General features: G+C 38.3%; 1 protein-coding gene across 1 annotated transcript in view; it reads left to right on the plus strand.

Annotated features, from left to right (window-relative positions):
- Positions 1-23,687, plus strand: part of MTUS2 (microtubule associated scaffold protein 2) — a 222,546-nt gene that overhangs the window by 169,013 nt on the left and 29,846 nt on the right. The window contains exon 7 of the mRNA XM_032220483.1: positions 22,645-22,711. Within this exon, the coding sequence (XP_032076374.1) occupies positions 22,645-22,711 (67 nt within the window). The remainder of the gene's footprint in view (positions 1-22,644; positions 22,712-23,687) is intronic.

A 23,687-nucleotide genomic window follows, 5' to 3' on the forward strand; every position in this document is an offset into this window, starting at 1 on the left:
GGAAAGGAGGGAAAGGAAAGGGAAGGAAAGGAGGGAAGGGAAAAGAAAGGAAAGGGGAAGAGAGGAAAGGAAAGAAGGAAAGGAAAGGAGGGAAAGGAAAGGAAAGGAAAGGAGGGAAGGGAAAAGAAAGGAAAGGAGAAGAGAGGAAAGAAAAGAAGGAAAGGAAAGGAAAGGAAAGGAGGGAAGGGAAAAGAAAGGAAAGGAGAAGAGAGGAAAGGAAAGAAGGAAAGGAAAGGAGGGAAAGGAAAGGAAAGGAGGGAAGGGAAAAGAAAGGAAAGGAGAAGAGAGGAAAGGAAAGAAGGAAAGGAGGGAAAAGAAAGGAAAGGAGGACTACAAGCTGCAACTCTTGTGATTGACATCAATCCTATGATTGTTTCATTTACAAATATCTTTGAACAATCTGGACTATACAGTTGAAAGGATGTTTGTGTTTCTGAATTGGTCAGTGGAACAAGTGGCAATCAAGTAACTGTGTGTGTGTGTGTACACAAAATACTCAGAGATTATTGAGTTCACAAGTTGCATTTACGCAAATGTGTGATGGGAAAACCAAAGCTGATTATGCATATTTCTGCTGCTTAAGAAAGGATTGACTCGGCTACAGCTGTGTCATTCTAGTGCCTGAGAATTATCATGAACAAAAAGGGGTTTTCTGGTTTGCATGCTGCTATACTGTAAATGCACATGGAATTCAATAATACTAGTATACACTTTTACATACTTCTTGAGGGGGGCGGAATTCCACCGGGTTCAATTCACATTTCATCTCCTTAATCTCAATGAGTTCAGTTCTATCAGGCATTTTAGAATATTCATACAAAAGTCATTATTATCCCCTTAAGGAGGAGGCTACAACATACCCAATATACCCAAAACAGTTTTTTCTAAAGCTTAGCTATTTTAAGATGTGTAGACCAACTACCAGAATATTCCAAGTATGCTGGCAGGAAAATTTTCAGAGTTGAAGTCCACCAAGTTTAAAGTGGCTAAGGTTCAGAAACACAGACCTAAACCATCAAGTATTTCAGGTCAGATTTGTGGGAGGGGGAGAGATTTCTCAGGTCATTGCTAATATACCCTAAACGAGGAGTGGGCAACAATTGCTCTTTATCTGCCTGGGGCCCTCTAGTTAATTTCATGCTCCCCTTTCAAAACTGTTCTGCAAGAGACCAGTTCAAATTTCAAGTGACAGCTTTTTCTCCATTCCCTGTAGCCTGAGGAATGAGGGGAGGGACAGAGGAAGGTGGAGAAAGAGAGAGAGAGAGATGGAGGGAGGGAGGGAGGGAAGGAGGGAGGAAGGGAGGGAAGGAGGAAGAGAGGGAGGGAGGGAAGGGGAAAGTGTTTCACTCATATCTGCTTTTCTCTCTTTCACAAATTTATAGAGCTTCAACCTATTTTCCACCACCTCTGTATTAAATTCATGCTTTTTACCAGATCATATTATTGATCTGTCGTAAGAAATCAGAATTGTTTGTTTTGAATAGCTTTTTTGCACACTGGTCTGCAACTGAATAATCAGATGTGGTTGATCGGGTCTAGGACAACTCTCCATGGCCAACACGCTGCAGGACAACTCATCACAGGACAGTGCTCCACAGGACAACTTTCCATATGGACAATTCAATGCTGCATTGATTTTTTCATTTACTTACTTTTTCCATTGAGGACCACTTTTTCATCAAAAATATTGCAACTCTTATATTTCTGGATTGAATTTCTTTATTTTATTACCATATTATATTGGCCACAGTGCCATAAAAATTAATTCAACTTTTGAATTTCTTGAATTGTTCCGTGATGAACTGCCTCATGGCAAGTTGACCATGATGAGTTGGCCATGATGAGTTGGCCATGAAGGGTTGACCCATTCCATGATTGAGATGTTTTGAACAATCTTGTACTCCTAAACCAGCATTGGCTTTGGCCAGAATGACTGGTAATCATTATAGTTGAGGTCAAGAACAACAGAAGCACATTATACTGAAGAAAGTTATTCAAAAGACTGAAGATAAAATGGTTGTTGGTTTAGGCTCTCTAAACTACAACTGTCTTATCAGCATCCAGCTTTGAGAATTGGCATTCATTCTTAATAATACAATAGCAGAATTGGAAGGGACCTTGGAAATCTTCTAGTACAACCCCCTGCCTAGGCAGGAAACCCTATACCATTTCAGACAGATGGCTATCCAACATCTTCTTAAAGACTTCCAGTGTTGGGGCATTCACAACTTCTGGAGGCAAGCTGTTCCACTGATTAATTGTTCTAATTGTCAGGAAATTTCTCCTTAGTTCTAAGTTGCTTCTCTCCTTGATTAGTTTCCACCCATTGCTTCTTGTTCTACCTTCTGGTGCCGTGGAGAATAGTTTGACTCCCTCTTCTTTGTGGCAACCCCTGAGATATTGGAACACTGCTATCATGTCTCCCCTAGTCCTTTTTTCATTAAACTAGACATACCCAGTTCCTGCAACCCTTCCTCCTATGTTTTAGCCTCCTGTCCCATAATCATCTTTGTTGCTCTTCTCTGCACTCTTTCTAGAGTCTCCACATCTTTTCTACATCGTGGTGACCAAAACTGAATGCAGTATTCCAAGTGTGGCCTTACCAAGGCATTATAAATTTGTATTAACACTTCACGTGATCTTGATTCTATCCCTCTGTTTATGCAGCCTAGAACTGTGCTGGCTTTTTTGGCAGCTGCTGCACACTGCTGTCTCATATTTAAATGGTTGTCCACTAGGACTCCAAGATCCCTTTTACAGTTACTACTGTTGAGCAAGGTACCACTTATACTGTATTCGTTTTTCTTGCCTAAATTCTTCTTCCTCACTCTTTCATATAAAACTCTCCTTGTGGGTTAAGGGTCGTGTCTACACTAAGTCAACTACTGTATGAACAAATAGAACACATTCTTTCTTAATTAGAAATGGCCACATCAACAATCCTTGATTGTCACAGGAAGTGACAGTAAAGAAAATCTGAGAAGTTCAATATGCTGATAAGCCAGACATGGTGCAGACCAGAGTTTGATTTTTTTCAATAGATCTTTAAGAAAACTCTTACTATGAGAAACAAGGCTTTCTGCATATTTGCTGATTTAAAGAAAGCCTATAATAAAGAAACCTGAACTATGGAATAATTTGCATGTGTATGGGGTTAAGTTATGAGAATCCATGGAGTCTGTAACAAATAGTTTATAAAAACACACCAGCCATCTATTTCTTTTGGTTGATCAATTTACTTATGGCTAAACATACAAGGAATGCTTGTGATGATTTAGAGGTGACATTAAAAGATACAGTCGTGCTGTTAAAGATCATGTGAACTATTTTTTGTAATTTTGTATTCATGTTGAAGACAGAATCCAAAAGACTTGCAACAAATGCTAGACAGATTGTATGATGCAACAGGAAGCATGGATATAAAAATTAATTCCCTGCAGGCAAGGAGAACTGAATCCTGTAGCCATGTATGTCAGCCTCTGCTTCGCTTGCTTGCTTTCGGCTGCCATGGAAATGGGGAGGGGGGCATGATATTTGGGGTGGGAATAAATGGTACAGGAGTGATAGTCAAAAAGGGAGTTTTGTTCTCATCATCTTCTGCACATGCTGATGGCCGATGTTTGGACCTGGTCAAGGCCAACTGTCCTGCATACCAACCTGATGATGGTTCTTGGAAATGCAACCCACATGACACCTAAGGGAGTTGCAGATTGGGCAATGGGGTGGGGGTTATTGGAGGGAGGGGGCTGGGCAAACGTTTGATATGTATGATTTCGCGCTTTTCTGACTCAGACCTTGCTTTACTTCGCTGCTGTCTATTCATAACCAGTAAAAGTACTTTTAATTCCATTGGGAGATTTCTTTCTTGGTTACTGAAAGAGGCATGCCAGACAATGTGTTTATTACGCTATACCTCATAAAGTGATACTAGCGAGCTTATTCCATCATACATATTTTGACTCTTTAATTACCAGAATGGGAGTAAAATTTTGCAGAGTTCTGTCTGTCACATATACCAAGGTTAAGGGTTCTGATAAAGACAGTAGTAACAGCAACAAGCCATCCAGCAGGAAATAGAGAAGGTTTCTTGGTTGGTACACTTAGAATTTACAATCTAGAATGTATAGCTAAAATGCTGTACAATCGGGCCAGAAACTTATTTATTTTATTTATTATTTATTTATTAGGCTTATATACCGCTTCATAGGGCTTTCAGCCCTCTCTAAGCGGTTTACAAACTTTTTAGCAAATTGAGTCAGCAAATTGCCCCCACAGTCCGGGTCCTCATTTCACCCACCTCAGAAGGATGGAAGGCTGAGTCAAGCTTGAGCCAGTGAGATTTGAACCGCTGAACTGCAGAACACAGTCAGCTAAAGTGGCCTGCAGTACTGCACCCTAACCACTGCGCCACCTCGGCTCCTTATTAACAAGGGAGATCAGAACAGCAAAAAGAAGCTACTCTGAAAAGCTAAGGAATCAGTTCTCAATAAATGAACCAGCAAACATGTGGAAAACTCTTAAAAATATCACCGGTTACAGCAAACGTCCTTCCCATGCTGAAGAAAATCAAGAACTGGCAGCTGACCTGAATGTGTTTTACTCTAGGTTTGAGAGAAAACTACTGCCACCCATCTCTACAATCCCCACCTTAGACACACCTACAACAGCCAAGCCTTCTACAACTGACCCCATCCCATTAGGCCCACCACCTCTGGGGATTCCAGAAAATGAGGTACAAGGTCTATTTCACAGACAAAATCCAGGAAAGCACCAGGCCCAAACAAAATAACTCCTTCTTGCTTAAAAGCTTGTGCTGACCAGCTTCTACCGTCAAAATGACACTCTAGAGCACTGCACACCAGAACAACTAGATACAAGGACAGTTTTTCCCCAAATGTCATCACTCTGCTAAACAATTAATTCCCACAACACTGGCAGATTATTTACTAAGACTGTATTACTATTATTCTTCTCATTCTTCCTAGAACCTATCTCTTCCCACTTATGACTATAACCATGTTGCTTGTCTCCTTACAATTTATATTGTTTTGTTTCCTAGTATAATTTGATTGCTTATTAGTAACCTATGACTATCACTAAGTGTTATATCTTTTTATTCTTGATGAATGTATTCAATTTTTTTATGTACACTGAGAACATATGCACCAAAGACAAATTCCTTGTGTGTCCAATCACGCTTGGTCAATAAAGAATTCTATTCTATTCTATTAAGTGTGCCAGCTTTCTATCCTACTGACTCAGGAATTCATTACACCATCCATGCTGCAATGGAATGTGATTAGACAGGTTGTAACATTTTAAGTTTCAGATGTATTGATGATTTATGTTATCCGCCTCTAGTAATAATATTCAGTTATTATTAAAATAAAAAAGAAGGAAGAACAGAGAGAATGGCTTCCAGAAGTTTGTTCTGCTTTACTGTATTGGTTTTATTTTGTTTTGTTTGTTTGTTTGTTTGTTTAATCAATTTCTATGGCTTCCCATCTCAACAGGTGACTGGGTGATGAACAATATTAAAACAAAACACGAGCTGTAGGAAATCAAAACTATGCAGAAAGCAACCCTAAGTAAGAAAGATATGTTGAGGCGAATGGAGAAGAGCATAGGAGAAGGACTGAGTCAATATGTTGGTTAATAGCATGAGAGAATACAGTGAAAAAGAGGCATAGCCAACTTGGTTATTATGAATAGTAGTAATGGAGGCTATAAAAGGACTTGGGGTTCATCATGCTTGTGACAAACTACAGGGAGTCTATGAAAAAATGATAGCATTAAAATACATTTGCATTGTAATGCCAAATGATGTGACTTCAAAGTCAAGGTTTTAAAGTGCAGCTTTAATTATGGTGACATAATAATGGGTTTCACAACCTTGTTGTGAGCCGTAATGGTCTCAGTTATGCCGTTAACACAGTTATAAAAAATAAAGGATGTCAAGCTTTATAACTTAAAAAGAAAATTAAAAAAAATTACAGCGGGGAGGATAATTCGGGAGGGAATCATGGGAGCGAATATTACCAGGTAGTCCCCTTGTTTCTATGCAGATGGTTTTTCTTACTGCCCTATGAAACTTGGACCTTTTCTAGCAATGAAAATATTTAATTTTAAAGATCCCGTCTTCCCCATGAGAAGCTCCATTTTTCTTTTCTTTTTTAAAATAATTTAATTGATATTTTTACATGGGCAACAGAAACACTAAAAAAGAGTGAAGAAAAAAGAAGGAAGTGCAGAAAAGAAAAAAGAAAGAAAAAGATATTAGAAAAAAGAAGCAAATTCTGGTGATTTTTTTTACAGCAATTAGAAACAAGTTATTTTTCTCTCCCCTCCCCCTTTAAAATTTGATACATATTTCCCTTCTCCCCATATTCAACCCTGTTTAATTAGCTGAATCAAAAATTAACCATCATTATTTCTATCCAAAAGTCCATACAAGGTTTTCAGTCTTTTATGAAAGTCCTTATTAATATATCTGGTCAGAGAATTCTATCTTTCCCCTATAGGAAAACTTTGTTTATATACAGCCGAGGTGGCGCAGTGGTTAGGGTGCAGTACTGCAGGCCACTTCAGCTGATTGTTATCTGCAGTTCAGGGGTTCAAATCTCACCGGCTCAAGGTTGACTCAGCCTTCCATCCTTCCAAGGTGGGTGAAATGAGGACCCAGACTGTGGGGGCAATATGCTGACTCTGTAAATTGCTTAGAGAGGGCTGAAAGCCCTATGAAGCAGTATATAAGTCTAACTGCTATTGCTATTGCTATTGTTTGAGCAGAACTGAGTGTGGAACAAAGGTGGGTTGCTGTTGGTTCAGGCTGGATCAGCCAAACCAGTAGTAGTGGTGGTGGGAGGCTCCGCCCACCCACCTGGACTCTTCTGCGCATGCGCATGTGCAGAAGCATCACGAGTGTGCGCACACAGGAGCACACCCAAATAGTTAGTAAAAAAAATTGGCAACCCACCTCTGGTGTGGAAGAATTGTTGAATAACTTGTTCTTGTGTCATCTTCCTGACAAAGTGTGCAGGTATATCTCTTGAAACATGTTTTATCTTTTCATATTTTGTGTTAGTTCTGTGCATCCTGTCTGCTTCTGAGCTCATCCTCTCCCATTCCATAATTTGTGTTAGAGCTTCTCCTTAAGGCCTCCCTCACATGGCTCCAAAATTACGCTCAGTCTCAGACTAATTTCTTCCTGTCTTGGTTCCAATAGTGCCACATTCAGGACTTCATTCATTTCTCTAGTTGTTATTTCCATCTTGTTTTCTGGTATCTTCATTTCTCCTTGATTTGTTTAACTTCTGCAATCACTTGTATTGCAGATTCTTCCAATATGTATTTATTTTCCATATTTGCAAATCTTTCAGCCAGATCCTACTAACAAATTAGTCAGTGAAATTATCTCTGGCATAATAATATTAAATCATCAAGCATCATTTGTAACATCTCTGGTATAATCACTTTTCCTGATATTTGCTGTGTTAGTAATCCTTTCCTCCTTTCTTTTGTGGCTTTCCTGATAATAGCCTCTTCTCTTCCTTCCTTCCCTCCCCTCCCTATCCTTCTCCCTCCCCTCTTGTCCAAAAAGGGAAACCAATAGCCAATGGAGTCTTTCCTTTCTCCCCCCCACCCTCTATTCTTAACTTTTTAGTCCCATTCAATCTATGCCCTTTAATGAAGATTCTTTTCTTTTTGTGTAGAAAAATCCACCAACCATTTCTCTTGGAAAACCCAAACTGTCCTCTTTCCCTCAGGAATACATGCAATTCATTTATTTCATTTAATTTGAAACTGCATTAAAATAAACAAAATCCAAATTTGGCTAAACCTTTTATCCATTTAAAATTTTCATACTCCAAACTTGTAGCAAGATTTTTTTTGCTGTAGTTTATTATTCAATCCTTGTATCTATTTCTTTCCATTTCTCTTTATTCATGTTCTAATCTAGGCCATAGGGACACTCACCAGTAGGTCTAATTACTCTGCTGCTCTGAAGATATCTACAACTTTTAAGTAGTTATAATCCAAATGTCCAGAGTTTGGACAGATTCAGTATATTTTACAGGCTCTGAGACTGTGATCTTAATCTTTCTCATAGAAAAAATAAATAGATCCTAATGCTTTTACTCATGCCTACATGTTTCTTCATGAGGAGTTCCCTTCCATCACAAATGTGGGCAAACTCTTCAACTTCTCCTTGTCTGGAGAAACTGATGGTCTGGGCAAGCCTTCTTGTCACATTTCTCTGCTTCAGCATGCCATTTTCCTCAACCCAGAATTCTCAAGTTCCCCCCCCCCCAATTATTTGATTATCCCACTATTTGGCTAATATTCATTCTTACCACACAGTTTACTGACTGTATTTGTGGCCTGAAACTGTCCCTAAGCATTCAATCATCTTGTTATTGAAGTGTAAATCTGGCAATAAAAAGCAAGAGATTTGCTCCCGCAATCATTTGCTCATTTCTTTATTTTTATTTTTTTAATCCATTTTAACTGAAATTCGGAATCAGGATGGGTGAATCTGTTATAGTGTTATCTTTATAGTTCATTTTCAGGCACCATGATGGTGATGATGATGATAAGGTAAAGGTTCCCCTTGCCCATATGTGCTAGTCCCTCCCAACTCTAGGGGGCGGTGCTCATCTCCGTTTCAAAGCCAAAGAGCCAGCGCTGTCCGAAGACATCTCCGTGGTCATGTGGCCAGCATGACTAAATATGATGAGATTATTAATCCCTCCTTCCCATAGTGAAAGTATGAATCCACTGATCCCATGAGAGGGGAAATTACCAAACCTATGGGATCAACGTTTGTCTATCTTTTCTTTGGGTATGACCCAAAGGACTTCCTTGTTCTTACATAAATAAGGAATAATTGACATGTAATAAATGAGCTTCACCGTCATTTCATAGCCTACCAACATCCTTAATCATTTGGGATGGAACATCCCTTGGGAATGATGATATACCTTAAATAGCATTGTAATTCTAATTATTGACTTGTAGTACTACGAAAGAGAAGCACATAATTGGACAGAAAAGTCAGTAAAATTATAATAAAGTCAGAGTTTGAGAACATAGAAATTGCTTTGTGTCAGATCAGGCTATTTTCTTGCAGTCCGATGTTCAAAGTATGTGAGTTGCTAATTGTTTCAAAGGAGTGGTTGCCATTTAATTAGTGCAAAGATAGTAGATTAATTCTTCTTGAAATCCATGGAAGCCTTAATTTGTTTCCAATCCATAATTTAAAGGCATCTATCTTTTTTTCCTTCACTCCTTCTCAGCATCCAGCTTTAATGTTATTGCCAGAAAGACCATTACTTTATTCTGATCTTTTGTTACTGAAATGTCATCCTTCATTATCTTGGTTTTCTTTATGATTTCTTTGTCTCTATACTGCATATTTATTCTTAAGGCCACAGAAGCAAAAGTATCTGCCATCTTTCTTTGTCTTCCACTGGAAGTTCACTAAATTTAATATTGATCTAGATTTCAATTTTTTACTTTCATAATTATCATTTTTTCTACATCTTCCTTATTGTCATCTGTCAGCCATCTTTGCCACTCAAATCATTAATGTTTCAGCCTTCAATTTTGATTGCAGCTGTCACTGAACCTTGACATAAATAAAATAAATACTATATAAACTAAATAGATATGGGACATTGGGATTCTTTGTGTCATTCCTTTCCATATACCAAACTACTCTATTTCTTCTAATATAGCTTTTATGGTAGCTTTATATTCAAAAGGATATCTGTATCCTTAATAAATTCCACATTGTGGGGTGATTTACATAGTTAAAGATCTTATAATTAGTGAAACAGTCATAAATCTCTTTTTGGTATACATTGTTATTTTTAATGTGTGTTATCTAATCGTATGTTCCCCTGCCTTTTTTTAAACCTGCCTATTAATATAAAAAAAATTTCTTTCCATATATACGTCGATTCTCCTCTATGAAAAATATTGCTAGCAGAAGTTTGCTTGCAAAAACCAAAGGTGCTTTTTTCAAAAGGTAACTGGACCTTCAAGAAAGTCCAGCTGTTTTTTGAATAAGACACCTTTTGGACAACCATGACCTAGCTACTTGAACATCTCTGGAGACATTTTGCTTGCATGAGAATTTTATAGAATAGTTCGTTTTCCTGGATGTTTACATATATTATATAAGTATATACAAACTGTCTTGTTCCATATTTCTTGATCTACCAATATTACCTGCAATTTTTTTTGTGATGTTTCTGATATCTTAAAAAGGCGTATTTTCTTTGTTTTGTTCATTTTCCCTATTTGTTACCATTCATATCAAAGATATTTTCTTATCTTTATTCTTGCTTGCTTGATATTGAAAGCCACCACTTCCTTCTTTTTAACCAAAGAATCTAATTATCCTTGGGTATCATAATAGTTTGTGCTGTAGGCCACTTAAACTTTTCCTTTAGAAAAGTTGGGACTTTTTTTTTCCTGCTTCAGTTTTTAGGATTTCTCTCAACTCTTCCTCGTTTCTCAAGCTTTTTCACTATGCTTTATTTCCTGATCTTTTACATGACTCTTTATGTTTTCATTGTAGAATCTCCAAGTCATATTTCACTGGCATCATCTTCTCTTTAATTTGAATTTAATTTTAATCCACATATTTGACACAATAATTCATTTTCAATTCCACAATCTTTATTTGGAAATGTCTTGAATGACTCGGCTGTAATTCCACAACTTCTGTTTCCTATTTTATAATCTATTTATTCAAATAGTATCCATCCACTGATGCCCTTGTATAGAATCTTATCTTGAGCCAGATGTTGGCAATAGCTAAATATGTCTCTTTACAAGACTGAATTATTTTCTCTTTTATATTATTTTGTTTATTGAGTCCAAATTTCTGAATGAGATTCTCTAATTTCTCCAACTTTTGCATTTCAGTCACCTGTTAGTACTGTTACGTCCTGTTTTGCTTTTGCGCTTAGGATCTCTTACAGTGTGCCATTGAATTCTTCCTCCATGTTGTATACGTGTTACAAACATTTGCATAACACTGATTTTCAATGGATAAGTACTAATGTCAATAGATAAATTCATTATTTATTCATGTAACAGCTGCCACTCCATTCCTTTGTTTGAACTTTCATTGGACATCTTAATTAGTTATCCCTGATTTACATACATAGCTTTTGTATGATGAATACAGAAGTGGTTTGCCCCTGCCTTTATATTTTAGAGGACCTTCTCCTAAGTATGTAGGTTGGCTTCCCGCATGCCTGCAGCACTTCACCTGATGTCATCCTTATTGTAGATTGCTTTTAGAATGCTCCCCTTTCGAATTTACCAGCAGGGATGATTCTGTCATGAAGTCATTCTCATAACAATGCCACACCCAATTTAGAGCTACTGAGCCCTTCTACTTTGTCAAAGTGTTCATCCTTCTTGCCACCAAAACTGAAGCATAAAGAAAAGTGTTTAGCAACTTTAAGATATGTGGACTTCAACTTCTGGAATTGCCCAGCCAGTCCACTGGCTAGGGACTTCTGGGAGTTGAATTTCATACATCTTAAACTTGATGAGCCTGAGAAAATTGATATAGATGAAGGGTGTGTGTGTAACTAAATACAATTTTCCAGAAACAACAGTCCCACTGAAATGATCGGCTATTGACCTCTGATTACTATTTGAATCAAATAGATTATAAAATAGGAAACAGACGATGGGGAATTACAGTTGACTAATTTAAGGCATTTCCAAATAAAAACTGTGGAACCAACAGTGAATTATTGTGTCAAATATGTGGATTAAAATCAAGCTAAAGAGAATTCTTGTGCCAGTGAGATATGACTTACAGAACACACAGTTAAAACATAAAAATGGATTTATATCAGTGTTTCTCAAGCTTGTCAATTTGAAGATGTCTGGACTTCAAATCCCAGAATTCCCCAGCCAGCATTTGCTGGCTGGGGAATTCTGGGAGTTGAAGTCCAGACTTCTTCAAGCTGACAAGGTTGAGAAACACTGATTTATATAGATATGAGAATGCCTGTTCACACTGTCGGCATTATTGCCATTGCCACCCGGCCCCTATGTCACTTCCTAATGAGAAGATAACTAGTTTGAGAAGATAATAATGCAAGATGTTTCTAATGAAGAAGGCCTATGCATTTGTTTGGTCGTGGTAGAAAGGTAACACACTTGACATTCTTGAATGGTTCAGAAAATTAATCCATCCGAAGCCACTTGATACAAGCGATTACTATTGTGTTTGGCTATGTAGGCTTCCTTCTGGCACCCCAGTAAGGATCTTCCCCAGGGGTTTGTCTGAAATGATATAGGGTTTCCTGCTTGAGCAGAGGGTTGGACTAGAAGATCTCCAAGGTCCCTTCCCACTCTGTTATTCTCTTCTGTTAAGAGCAGTTCAACTTGGGAATTCTGTTGGTTGAAGTACATGCACTCTCCTAACTTACCCAAATGTGCTGTATGTGCATGCTTCCTCCACTACTTATATATCCACTTTTAATATTTTGTATTGCATTCACATCCATCATGCAGCTATCTATATTCTACCTTTGCAGGCAACTGTAGGTACAATAAAGAGCACAGTGATGCTGGGTTGGGCATGCTGTGTTGTCTATTTGGCCGTTCGGGGAGGAGCATCTGGGTGCTTCCAGAGAATGACTGCTCATATATTATGTTGGTCTCTCTCTATTGATCTGCCTTGTTCTGTGGGAAGGCATCCAGTAGCACATTGTCCCTCCTCCCCTCTGCCTTTCCTCTGGCAGAATCTAGATCTGCTTTGCTTGGCCACACCTCCTTTTTAATCCTCCGGCATGCCTGAAGTTAAATGAGCAGAGAACCTGGTAGCTACAGAAGAATCACAGAAACAAGTTGGTGTCAGTGGCCAGCAGTCCATCTTTTCCTTTCCGGTTGTTGTTTTTTAAAGGCATTCCTGGGGTTTAGGAATTAAACAATCTGAATGAAGCTGGTTGCTTTTTCAGCCAGCCTGCCAGAATGGGCCAGTGCTGCTGCAAGCTTTATTACTGTCTCCAGTGCCTGGACAAAACGGTACTTTCCATCTTTTACATCTTCTTTTTCCTGACTTAATTCAAACAACAGACTGCTAGCCTCTTATCTCTGATTCTTCCTCTAGCTACGGTAGGTAAGGTTGCCTTGTGAGCTCTGATTGACTAGAAGGGAGGTGGAGGCAATGGGAAGGATCGGGAATGGGGGTGTTAATCCCTGCCTTAATGTGCTGACTTCTCATTTGCTGCGAAGCAAACAAAAACCATCCGATTCACCCTCACACTGCAGTGTCTTGCCTGCATCAGTTCTACTCTGCAGCCTGAAATTGTGTGGTCGTGGATTTTTGGGGGAGAGTCATAGCAAACCGGTGACACAATGAGCAGAGAACTGACTTGATTTGTTGTTTTAATTTGCATCAGTGAAGGCTACCTGTGGAATGCAGATTTAGAGATGATGCTGCCATGTCCCTCCACATGTGGGTGTCTTGTGTCCTTTTACTTCTCTGTCTGTCTGTCTGTCTCTCTTTATTTGACTTGCATGAGAATTACATCCTTTCTCCTTGGTAAATCTCTGTTTTCCCATTGTATTTGCTTGTCACCTAATTTTAACAAAGATTCTGGAGCTGCATTGTTATTGGATGAAAGGAATATGGGTGGGGTGGAACTGTGCATGTCAAAGTGAAATGTATTTTAAATGTCAGCTTAGAGTTTGATAGTTGTAAAATAAGGTATTGACAAAAAAAAGCTTGTTCCTTATACAGAATGGGTGATTATTTGCCTCTGAAACTTAGGCGTAAACTTTTAATTTGCTTACCATAAAATATCTTGGCAGAAAAATTCAGTAAATTCTATTACCAATTGGAATCGATACCTATTAAAGTACACATTGGAGCCTCTTTTTGGTGATCTTGATATTAAAGTATAGCTTGAGATATAGTGCTGTTTATGTTAATAAAATGATTTAATTTAGAACTCATCAAACTGTGGACTTTAGGGTGGAAAGCCTGATGATAATCTGGTCTTGCAAAGTTTAATTGAAGGTATTATGAGAAGGGAGGTGCCTGTCTTCCTTCTATTGAAGTAATAGTATTTCAAATGCTTTATTGGAAAGATAAATGACAGATAATTTTGAAACTCAATAACATTAAAAGCTGTTGATTGCTTCCAAGAAAGGACAAATGAAATATTTATTGAAAGAAGAATAAGAACAGATATGTCTTCCACTCCCAAATTAAACTCTTACATTTGGAGTAAGAGCAACAGTGACTAAGCAACATGTCCACACCCACCAAATATGACTAGGCTTTGTCCAAGATAGTGAGAAAGACAGAAAAAACAGACTTGGTGCCATAACAAAGAAGGTTGCATTTGTGTTAGGAAGATCTGAGTTCATCCATGTATTCTGGTGGAGAATCCATCAGCTGCTACATGTGCATGTTAATGACAATAGAGATATTGCGGTGAGAGGAGTAGTAACTATTGTGAAGTACTGCTAAATGCTTGCAAATTAATATTGATAAATTTAGAGAATTTAAAATTGTAGGAGGAAGAAGTACTTTAAAGTATGTTCCAGGTAAGGTTCTCATTTAAGCACAAGACACCAGAGTTCAGGGTGTATCCAGCTGTATTTAGATGAATGAAAGTGAAATTTAAATAAATTCATTTACATAAAGCAATCTCATTCACTTTATACAGCAAACTGTCTCACAAGACCTCTTACAACAAACAGAAACAGCTACCAATATATGGCATAGGACAAAGATAGAACTCCAGAACAAAGAACTTTAAAGAACAAAGAACAAATATAACTTCAGGGTTGTTGACATTTTTATTATTTAAATGATAATTACACAGTGCTAGGTATCTATTTGCAGAATGAGGGCCAAAATTGGGAGCCACTTCTGAGAGGGCCAAAATTGGGAGTCACTTCTCTGGCATCTACCATCTTAAGGGCTTCTAATGTGATTTGAATTTTGGGGGGAAGGATTCCAGAGATAAGTTGAGGGGCCTTCTGCATTGACAAACTGAATTCATTTTTAATAAGATATTTGTGAATAGGAAATATGTTTGTTCCAGATAGCTCACTGTCTGTTTTGGATGTGTCCAATCAGATGCAGCCAAGTGGAAAAATAAATCACAATAAAGACTGCCAGCTTCAGTAGCTTATCCCCTATTTAGTGCTACTGTCCTTGGTGATATCAAGGGGCATCTGTTCCATGATTTGTCTGATCTTTTTATGAAGGCTTTAAATTAGTCGCTAAAACTTGAAATTTCAAACAAACTGAATCCAGCAGCAGAAATAGACATCTGGTTGAATATAGGGCTAACATTAGTACCATGTCAGGGTCATTTATCAAATCTGCCCCAAAGCTGAGCAGCTATGCATCTCATTTATTGTTGGTACCTAATTAATGGATTCTTGTAACTTCTTGTAATGTTCTTTATTAATAGTTTTTTTTAAAAAAAAGATAGCACTGAACAAGGACAACGGGCATTTTGCTGAAAAATGTTTTTAACCTCTTTTGTTTTGACAGATTTGATACATTGAAATTGCATTAGCTTCATTTTATCATGCTTTTATCAGCCTGACCTTGAATGTTAAAAATGAATATTTTAAAACTAATTTATTTTCATCAAAAGATAGAGGGATACAATCAAGATCAAATGAGGTACTAATACCATTCTATAAAGCCCCAGTAAGATTACACCTAGAGTACTGCATCCAGTTTTGGTCACCACAGATGTTGAGACTTTAGAAAAAGTGCAGAGAAGAGCAACTAGGATGATTAGGGGACTGGAGACTAAAACATATGAAGAACGGTTACAGGGACTGGGCACGGCTAGTCTAGTGAAGAGAAGGACCAGGGGAGACATTATAGTAGTGTTCCAATATTTGAGGGGCTGCCACGGAGAGGAGGAGGTCAAGCTATTTTCCAAAGCACCTGAAGGCTGGACAAGGAATAATGGATGGAAAGGAGAGATTCAACCTAGAAATAAGGAGGATCTTTCTGACAGTGAGAACAATCAGTGAAACAGCTTGCCTTTGGAAGTTGTGGGAGCTTCATCACTTGAGACTTTCAAGAAGAGATTGGACTGCCATTTGCCAGAAATGGTATAGGATCTCCTGCTTGAGGGGTTGGACTAAATGACCTATACGGTCCCTTCCAACTCTGTTAGTCTGTAATCTGTAAAAGGTCTGAGACTAGACCATCATAATAAATCCATTAATGCAAGAGATTTAGGCATTCCAAGTCTTAGAACAAAAATATTTCCCATGGAATTAATAAAATATAAATGGAGGTTAGCTTTTATGGGGGGATGAAACTTTAACATAGTTGCTTTAACTATTTCAGTCCTTTGCAAATTTTCTAACATCTGTCAGGATTAGATTAACGGGAGTAGACATCATTTCTCTATTTTTAATTAGCAATCGAATCTCCAAGGTGCTGAAGTTGTTTACTGGGATGCTTTTGAGAATGTAGCTGAGGTATATTGTTTTATTTCATATCATCATAATAATTTATTGTGTCACCAGCTACCTTCACAGTCCATGTTTGCAAGATAATGAAATATGTCATTTGTAAAGATTTTTATTCCAATGTATCCTAAGCATGCTTAGAATACATGCCTATCTACTTTGTCAGGGCGGGAAATGGGGTCAAGGTCAAATTTCTCCTCACATTCATCATCAAATGTGCTTTGTCAAAATGCATTTCAATAATGGGAGAACACTCATTATGGCAAAATAATAAAATAAAAACAAAAACATTCCTACCGATGACCATGAAGAGTTTTTAAAATCCGCCTATAGAATTAAAGTGCCAAATATTTTGATAATATTTTCCAACATTTAATTCAACATTTTACATGGTTTGTAATTTTCCACCATTTAACATAACTGAACGGATCTAATATTATGACATAGGGAGGGAAATGTTTCCATAGTATTTTGTTATATTCTGCATAGATTTATTTGCCTTCATAAAGAACTAGTGTTTTAATTTAGCAGTCGGTCTACTTGAGCTATCCATTTCTGTGAAATCCAGATGGAAAGAAAGACATTGTTTCTCTCTGCTTCTCTCTTTTTCACAGACATAGCTTTTAAAATGCTATTGCTAAAATATCTAGGGCACTTGCAACAATTTTGAATATGGCCCAAGAATTTGGCAACATCACCACATTGTTGGAAGAATCAGCTTTGGAAAGGAGGAATATAAAAAAAATCAGAGATGTTGATCCAGTCCTGACATAATTAAGAGAGTTTGAGTTCAAACTTTTTTTTTCATGACCCTATTCAACAATAGAATTTTTTATTGGCCAAGTGTGATTGGACACACAAGGAATTTGACTTTGGTGCATATGCTCTCAGTGTACATAAGGAGAATAAAATACATTCATCAAGAATAAAAAGATACATCACTTAGTGATAGTCAAGTTTACTAATAAGCTATCAAACCATACTAGGAAACAAATAAAAACAATATAAATAGAAAGAAACAAGCAACATGGTTATAGTCATAAGTTGGGAGAGATAGGTACAAGTAAGGAAGAGAAGAATAATAGTAATAATTTGACAGTGTTGTGGGAATTAGTTGTTTAGCAGAGTGATGGCATTCAGGAAAAAGCTGTCCTTGTGCCTAGTTGTTCTGATGTGCAGTGCCCTATAGCATCATTTTGAGGGTAGAAGTCAGCGGTGGGTTGCAGGCGGTACGGCCCGATACTGGCGTACAGGAGCCAGCCCGGAGCACCGGATACCGTTCCGGTACGGTGCTCTGGAGGGCCCACCCACCTGTCCTCACTTCTTACCATCCTTTATGTCTTCAGTGCTTCCACACATGCGCATAGCGCATACAGCACCTGTGCGATGCTCCGCTGAGTAGCTGGAACATTACGGAGGCTCGCAGAAGCGCCAAGATGCATGCGCATCTACGTGTATGCTGCACGCGTCCACATGGATGCTGGCAAGCCCGTTCCAACCGTATTGGTTGGAATGGAATCCGCAACCCACCACTAGTAGAAGTTGAAACAATTTATATCCAGGATGCGAGGGGTCTGTAGATATTTTCACAGCCCTCTTTTTGACTTATGCAGTATGCAGGTCCTCGATGGAAGGCAGATTGGTAGCAATTGTTTTTTTTTTCTGCAGTTCTGGTTATCCATTGAAGTCTATGTTTGTCTTGTTTGGTTGCAGAGCCAAAACAGACAGTTATGGAGGTGCAGATGATAGACTCAATAATTCCTCTGTAGAACTGAATCAGCAGCTCTTTGGGCAGTTTGAGCTTCCTGAGTTTTCGCTGAAAGAACATTCTTTGTTGTGCTTTTTTGATGTTAGGTGTCCATTTTAAGTCTTGAGATATGCTAGAACCTAGAAATTTGAAGGTCTCTACTGTTGATACTGTGTTGTCTAGTATTGTTAAGAGGTGGTAGTATAGGATGTTTTCTTCTAAAAACCACCATCATTTGGTCTTGAGTGTATTTAGTTCAAGATTATTCTGGCTGCATCACAAGGCTAATTGTTCAACCTCCTGTCCGTAAGCAGATTCATCATTGTCTTGAATGAGACCAATCACTGTTGTATTATCTGCAAACTTCAGTATTTTAATAGAGAGATCTTTTGAGATGGTATAGAGAGAGAAGAGAAGTGGAGAGAGCACACAATCCTGGGGGTCTCCTGTGTAATTGTACAAGTATATGATGTGATTTTGCCTAGCTTCACCTTCAATAGTAGCATAGTACGGTTAGGGTGACCTGCACGGTTAAGCATGACTCGTAATTTGCTTTGTGTGGTGAAATATAAAAGAAGCTAATATTATAAGGAATGCTAAAATAGTCTAAGAGTCTTTGGCTCTAATACAGGATAATATCATTGAACCAGAAATCCTAGGTAAGCAATATGTAGCCCGATCATGTGACTCACAGGATGAACTATGATAATCTTTTGGCTAAGCTAATACACTTCAACCTTCATTGAACCTCGAGTTAGGCTAAAATTCTATTTTAAAAAGTTATCATGATTAGTGATTGAGAATTATGGTAGATATAGTCCAAAAGAACCAAGTTGCGGGAGACAGAATTAATGTATCTTTGTTGGCTTTTATTTATACCAGGGGTGAATCCATCTTCCACAGCAAAAACAACAAAAAGCTTAAAGCTTAGCACATTTATTTTGCTTAGTTTTTTGATCCACGAAACTATGAATATAATTTGGTTAGTTTAAAGTTTCCATAAGACTGTTGTCTTTTGTGTTTATTGCTTAGTAATGGTGCTGCCAAGGAAGATGAAATTGTAGTCAAGGACAATTGTAGGATATCAAATTGGGGAGGGATGAACTATTTGTGCCATTTGGATCTTTGTCGTGTTTGTTTAGAAAACAAATCTTATTATGGGAACTTTGGATCATCTAAAATGGATACAGCCAATTTAATAAGCCACAAACTTCGCCCACCTCTAAAGGTTTTCTTTTCCCCCCACTAAAGCAATTACATTCATTTCTGGATCAAAATTGGTGCAACATTGCATCTCTTTGATTAAATGGATGCGGAATCCTTCTTGGCCACAGGCCACAATCAGGTTCCTGATGTCAGCTTCATACATTGTATTTCTAGTTCGGCAGCCAAAATTACATTATATCAGTAGTGACTAGAGCAGAAGTGACATTTCAATTTTCAGAGATTCAGGCAAAGCTTTATATCAGTACAGTAACTGTGATTCCCCCTTTTAAAAAAAAATTGTGCTTCTTCTGGAGATACCTTGAAAAGGCATTTTCATACTGCTATTAAGTTCCTACTTAACATTTCCTGATCTATTTTTTTAACCATGATGTTCCTGCCCATGTGTGTCCTTTTCTTAATCTCTACAAGGCATACAATATTAGTGCACAAGACAGCTATTCCTGTTCTGTTGTAAAGTTAATGGTATTTAATGTACCAGATCCAATTGTCTTCTTTGGAAAGCTATCCTTTGTTGAGTTTTGAGTAGGTTTCCATTTGAGTGGTTTTCTACATACTTCATAAACTGAAGTGCTGCAGAGCATTACCCTTCTACTCTTAGAATCTACTTAAAATGGGCCTTATTTTTTCATACCTGTCCAATCAAACCCTAACTCAAACATATAACAGAAATATATATATATATATATATATATATATATATATATATATATGTATGTATGTATGTATGTATGTATGTATGTATGTATGTACGTACGTACGTACGTATGTACGTACGTACGTATCTGTGTTGCATTTGTGCTGATAAATAAATAAAGGGAGACTAGTATAGATCTATTTCAAGCTATTTAGCTCTCATCAGCTAGCCATACCCTTACTGGGATTTGATACTGTGCTGTATTACATATTAGGCAGTTGTGTTAGCCACTAAAACACACACACACACACACACACACTTATTTATTTATTTATTTACAAAACATCAGAGACTCAAAACACCCATTGCTAGAAGCTGAAAACTCTAGAGCAGTTATTTAAGACTTCAGTTCTAGATAGATCAGTCTCAGTACAGGCTAAATTGACTATAGGAAAGCCTATAATTCAATGCCATGCCATTGAGTTAACAGGACATTAAGGACCTCCTTCAAGAATGCAATAGGACTGTAGAAGACAATACTGGAAGTCAACTCAAGACAGCTCATTCAAGTGGCATATAAAATGTGGCCTATATCAACTGATTTACTGTCTCCACTGCTGCATAGGCTTGAACCCCCTCAGCCAGATCATCACAATGACTGGTTCTTCATGAGCTCAGTGGCAGAACTGCCATCAGTCACCTTCTCTGCATGGATGACATTAAGTTGTATGTACTAAGAGTGAACCATACTTCAAATTGCTGATACATCTGACATGGATCTACAGTAAGGTCATTGACATGATATTTGGATTGGATGATAGTCAAGAGATGGAAAGTAATTAAAATTGAAGGGGTGGAACCACCAGTGAGCCATCTAGCAGATATACAGACCAGTTATAAGTACTTTGGTATTACACAGTCACATGAGAACCATGAGGAGGAGGCAATTAAGCAGCAACATCCAATAGCAGTAGCAATAGCAGTAGACTTATATACCGCTTCATAGGCCTTTCAGGCCTCTCTAAGCGGTTTACAGAGAGTCAGCATATTGCCCCCAACAATCTGGGTCCTCATTTTACCCACCTCGGGAAGGATGGAAGGCTGAGTCAACCCTGAGCCGGTGAGATTTGAACCGCTGACCTGCTGATCTAGCAGTAGCCTGCAGTGCTGCATTTAACCACTGCGCCACCTTGGCTCTTCAAGTACCACCAAAGGGTAATACAGGCCTTGAAGAGCCAGCTCAAGGGGAAGAATCCACACCATCAACATATATTCCTGCCAGTCATGAGAAACCTTGCTGGTATAGTGAGTTGGCCAAAGAAGGACATGGAAGTTGCCAAGATGAAGATCTGGAGTGGAAGCTCTTCACAACGTAGAGACATTTCCAGCCCAAGTCCAATACCCAGAGACTGTACACCAATCAACAAGAGAGCAGGTGAGGTATGGTGTGCATCAAAGCCACTGTCCTGGACAAAATCTAGAGTATCTAGATGGCGTCCAAGAATGAGCTACCGAAAGAATGCCTCAGGCAGCAGCAGACATGGGAGGAAGATCAAACAGAAGAAGTGCCATGGCTAAACAAGACCCCCTGTATCAGATATACCATCGGCAGATAGCCTAGCTGGCTGATATTGAAATGAATCTTTTCAGATTGTGTAAATGCTGTAAAAATGGGTGTGTGTAATTTTCGAGGAGTGCATTCCACAAATCTGGGTCCTCTCCCCCATTCCTGAGAGATGGGATTTTGACAGTGAAGCATCTTCAAAAATATTTTCCTGTAGATCTGAACAGCTGGACATGACCATAATGGGAGAGGAATTCCATTAGTCAGATCTTAAAGCCATTTGGATTTTAAAGTCAGTGCCAACACCTCATTTATTTGCCATTGTGAGCATTATTACCACTGTGAGCAACATATAACACATGTTATGGATTGCACCAGTAAAGGCTAAATCTAGGGTCATTTTTTTCACACTTCTGAGGCTTCAAGGAAGCCTCCTGAAGCCTCTGGAGGGCAAAAAACAGCCAAAAAAAAGGCTGACGTCAGCTGGCCATGCGCACTGGAGCTTACAGGGCAATGCCTTGCGTGCCCTAATAAATGGCTCTGCGTGCCACCTGTGGCACGGGTGCCATAGATTCACCATTAAGGGTATATTGGTTACGGTGCGAGACTGACAACAGGTTCTAATCTATTCTCAACCAAAGACATCAGTGTTCTCAGATGATTACCTGGAAGGCTATATTGCTTGCTTTTCAACCACATTCTGCATAAATAATAACCTCTCCATCACTCTAAGCCCTACCAACTCACTGAGTTATATTGTAGGTAACAAAGGGAGAAGGAAACACTTGGCATGCCAAATTCAGCTCATACATGTAACAAACTATAAATGCAGATGTTATATTCACACATCTTTGTGAATATAAATTAACTATTGAGACTTAATCAGTTTATTCAATTGAATGTAGACAATACATTAATGGAAGTACTTTGTGGGAATAAATGAACTGATGGCCTGTTTTCGATTGTTTTAAACAGAATGAAAGTGCCTTTGTGAAAGAAAAGGAGATCTCAGCTGAGCTTGCAAATGTCAAGGATGAAGTTGGTAAGTAGATGCTAAACGAGCATATTAAATATATTCTTCGCTGGTTACAGGTTTTGTTTAAAAAAACCAGCAGGATTCTTATTTCTTGTTCTGTGAGATGAGATGAGATGAATATATCAAGGCAGGTTTTATGGTTGTCAGGCAGTGGTGGGTTTCAAATTTTTTTAGAACCTCCTCTGTAGGTGTGACCTGCTTTGTGGGCTTGCCGGCCATGTGACTGAGTGGGAGTGGCTTGACAGTCATGTGACTGGATAGGCATGGCCAACTTGTAAAATGTGGTGAAACTCATTTAACAACGCTCTTGCTTAGAAACCAAAATGTTGGCTCAGAAACTCTGGCATTTGAAGTGTGCAAGTCTTAAAGCTGTCAAGTTACAAGACCCTTGCACCCCTAACCCTTTAGAAAAAAACCCAGGGGTGTTCAAAGTTCACAGCTTTAAGACTTGTGGACTTCAACTCCCAGAATTCCTCCTCTCGCTCTTCATCTTGATGAGATGCGGACGGGCGGGGGGAGGGAGCTGGAACCGGTTCTAAACAACACTGTAGATTTGTGGAACCTCTTCTACAGAAGAGGTTAGAACTGGCAGGAACCCACCCCTGTTGTCAGGGGACAATAATTTATTCTTAGTGGTTGCAAAGACAGGTTTATAACCATGCACAGCAGAACCTATCATGCATTATCTTTAGTGTTCTCAGATGATTAGCTGGAAAGCTGTATTGCTTGCTTTTCAACCACATTCTGCATAAATAATATTTAAATAAATATAAAAACCTGGACTAAAACATTCACCAGTTGTGTAGCATATCAATATAATTAGACAGCAATCAATAACTAAAATCAAACTGCATCCCTAATGCAGTGGGAACGGTAGCTAATATGATCACACATACCCTTACTTTTTTTAAATAACAGGAAGAACAATAGATACTCTGATTTGAAGTAGTTGTTGCCATCTTTACTACCATTCAATTTAACA

Source organism: Thamnophis elegans, chromosome 6 (genome assembly GCF_009769535.1).
Source record: "Thamnophis elegans isolate rThaEle1 chromosome 6, rThaEle1.pri, whole genome shotgun sequence".
Classification (NCBI taxonomy): Eukaryota; Metazoa; Chordata; class Lepidosauria; order Squamata; family Colubridae; genus Thamnophis; species Thamnophis elegans.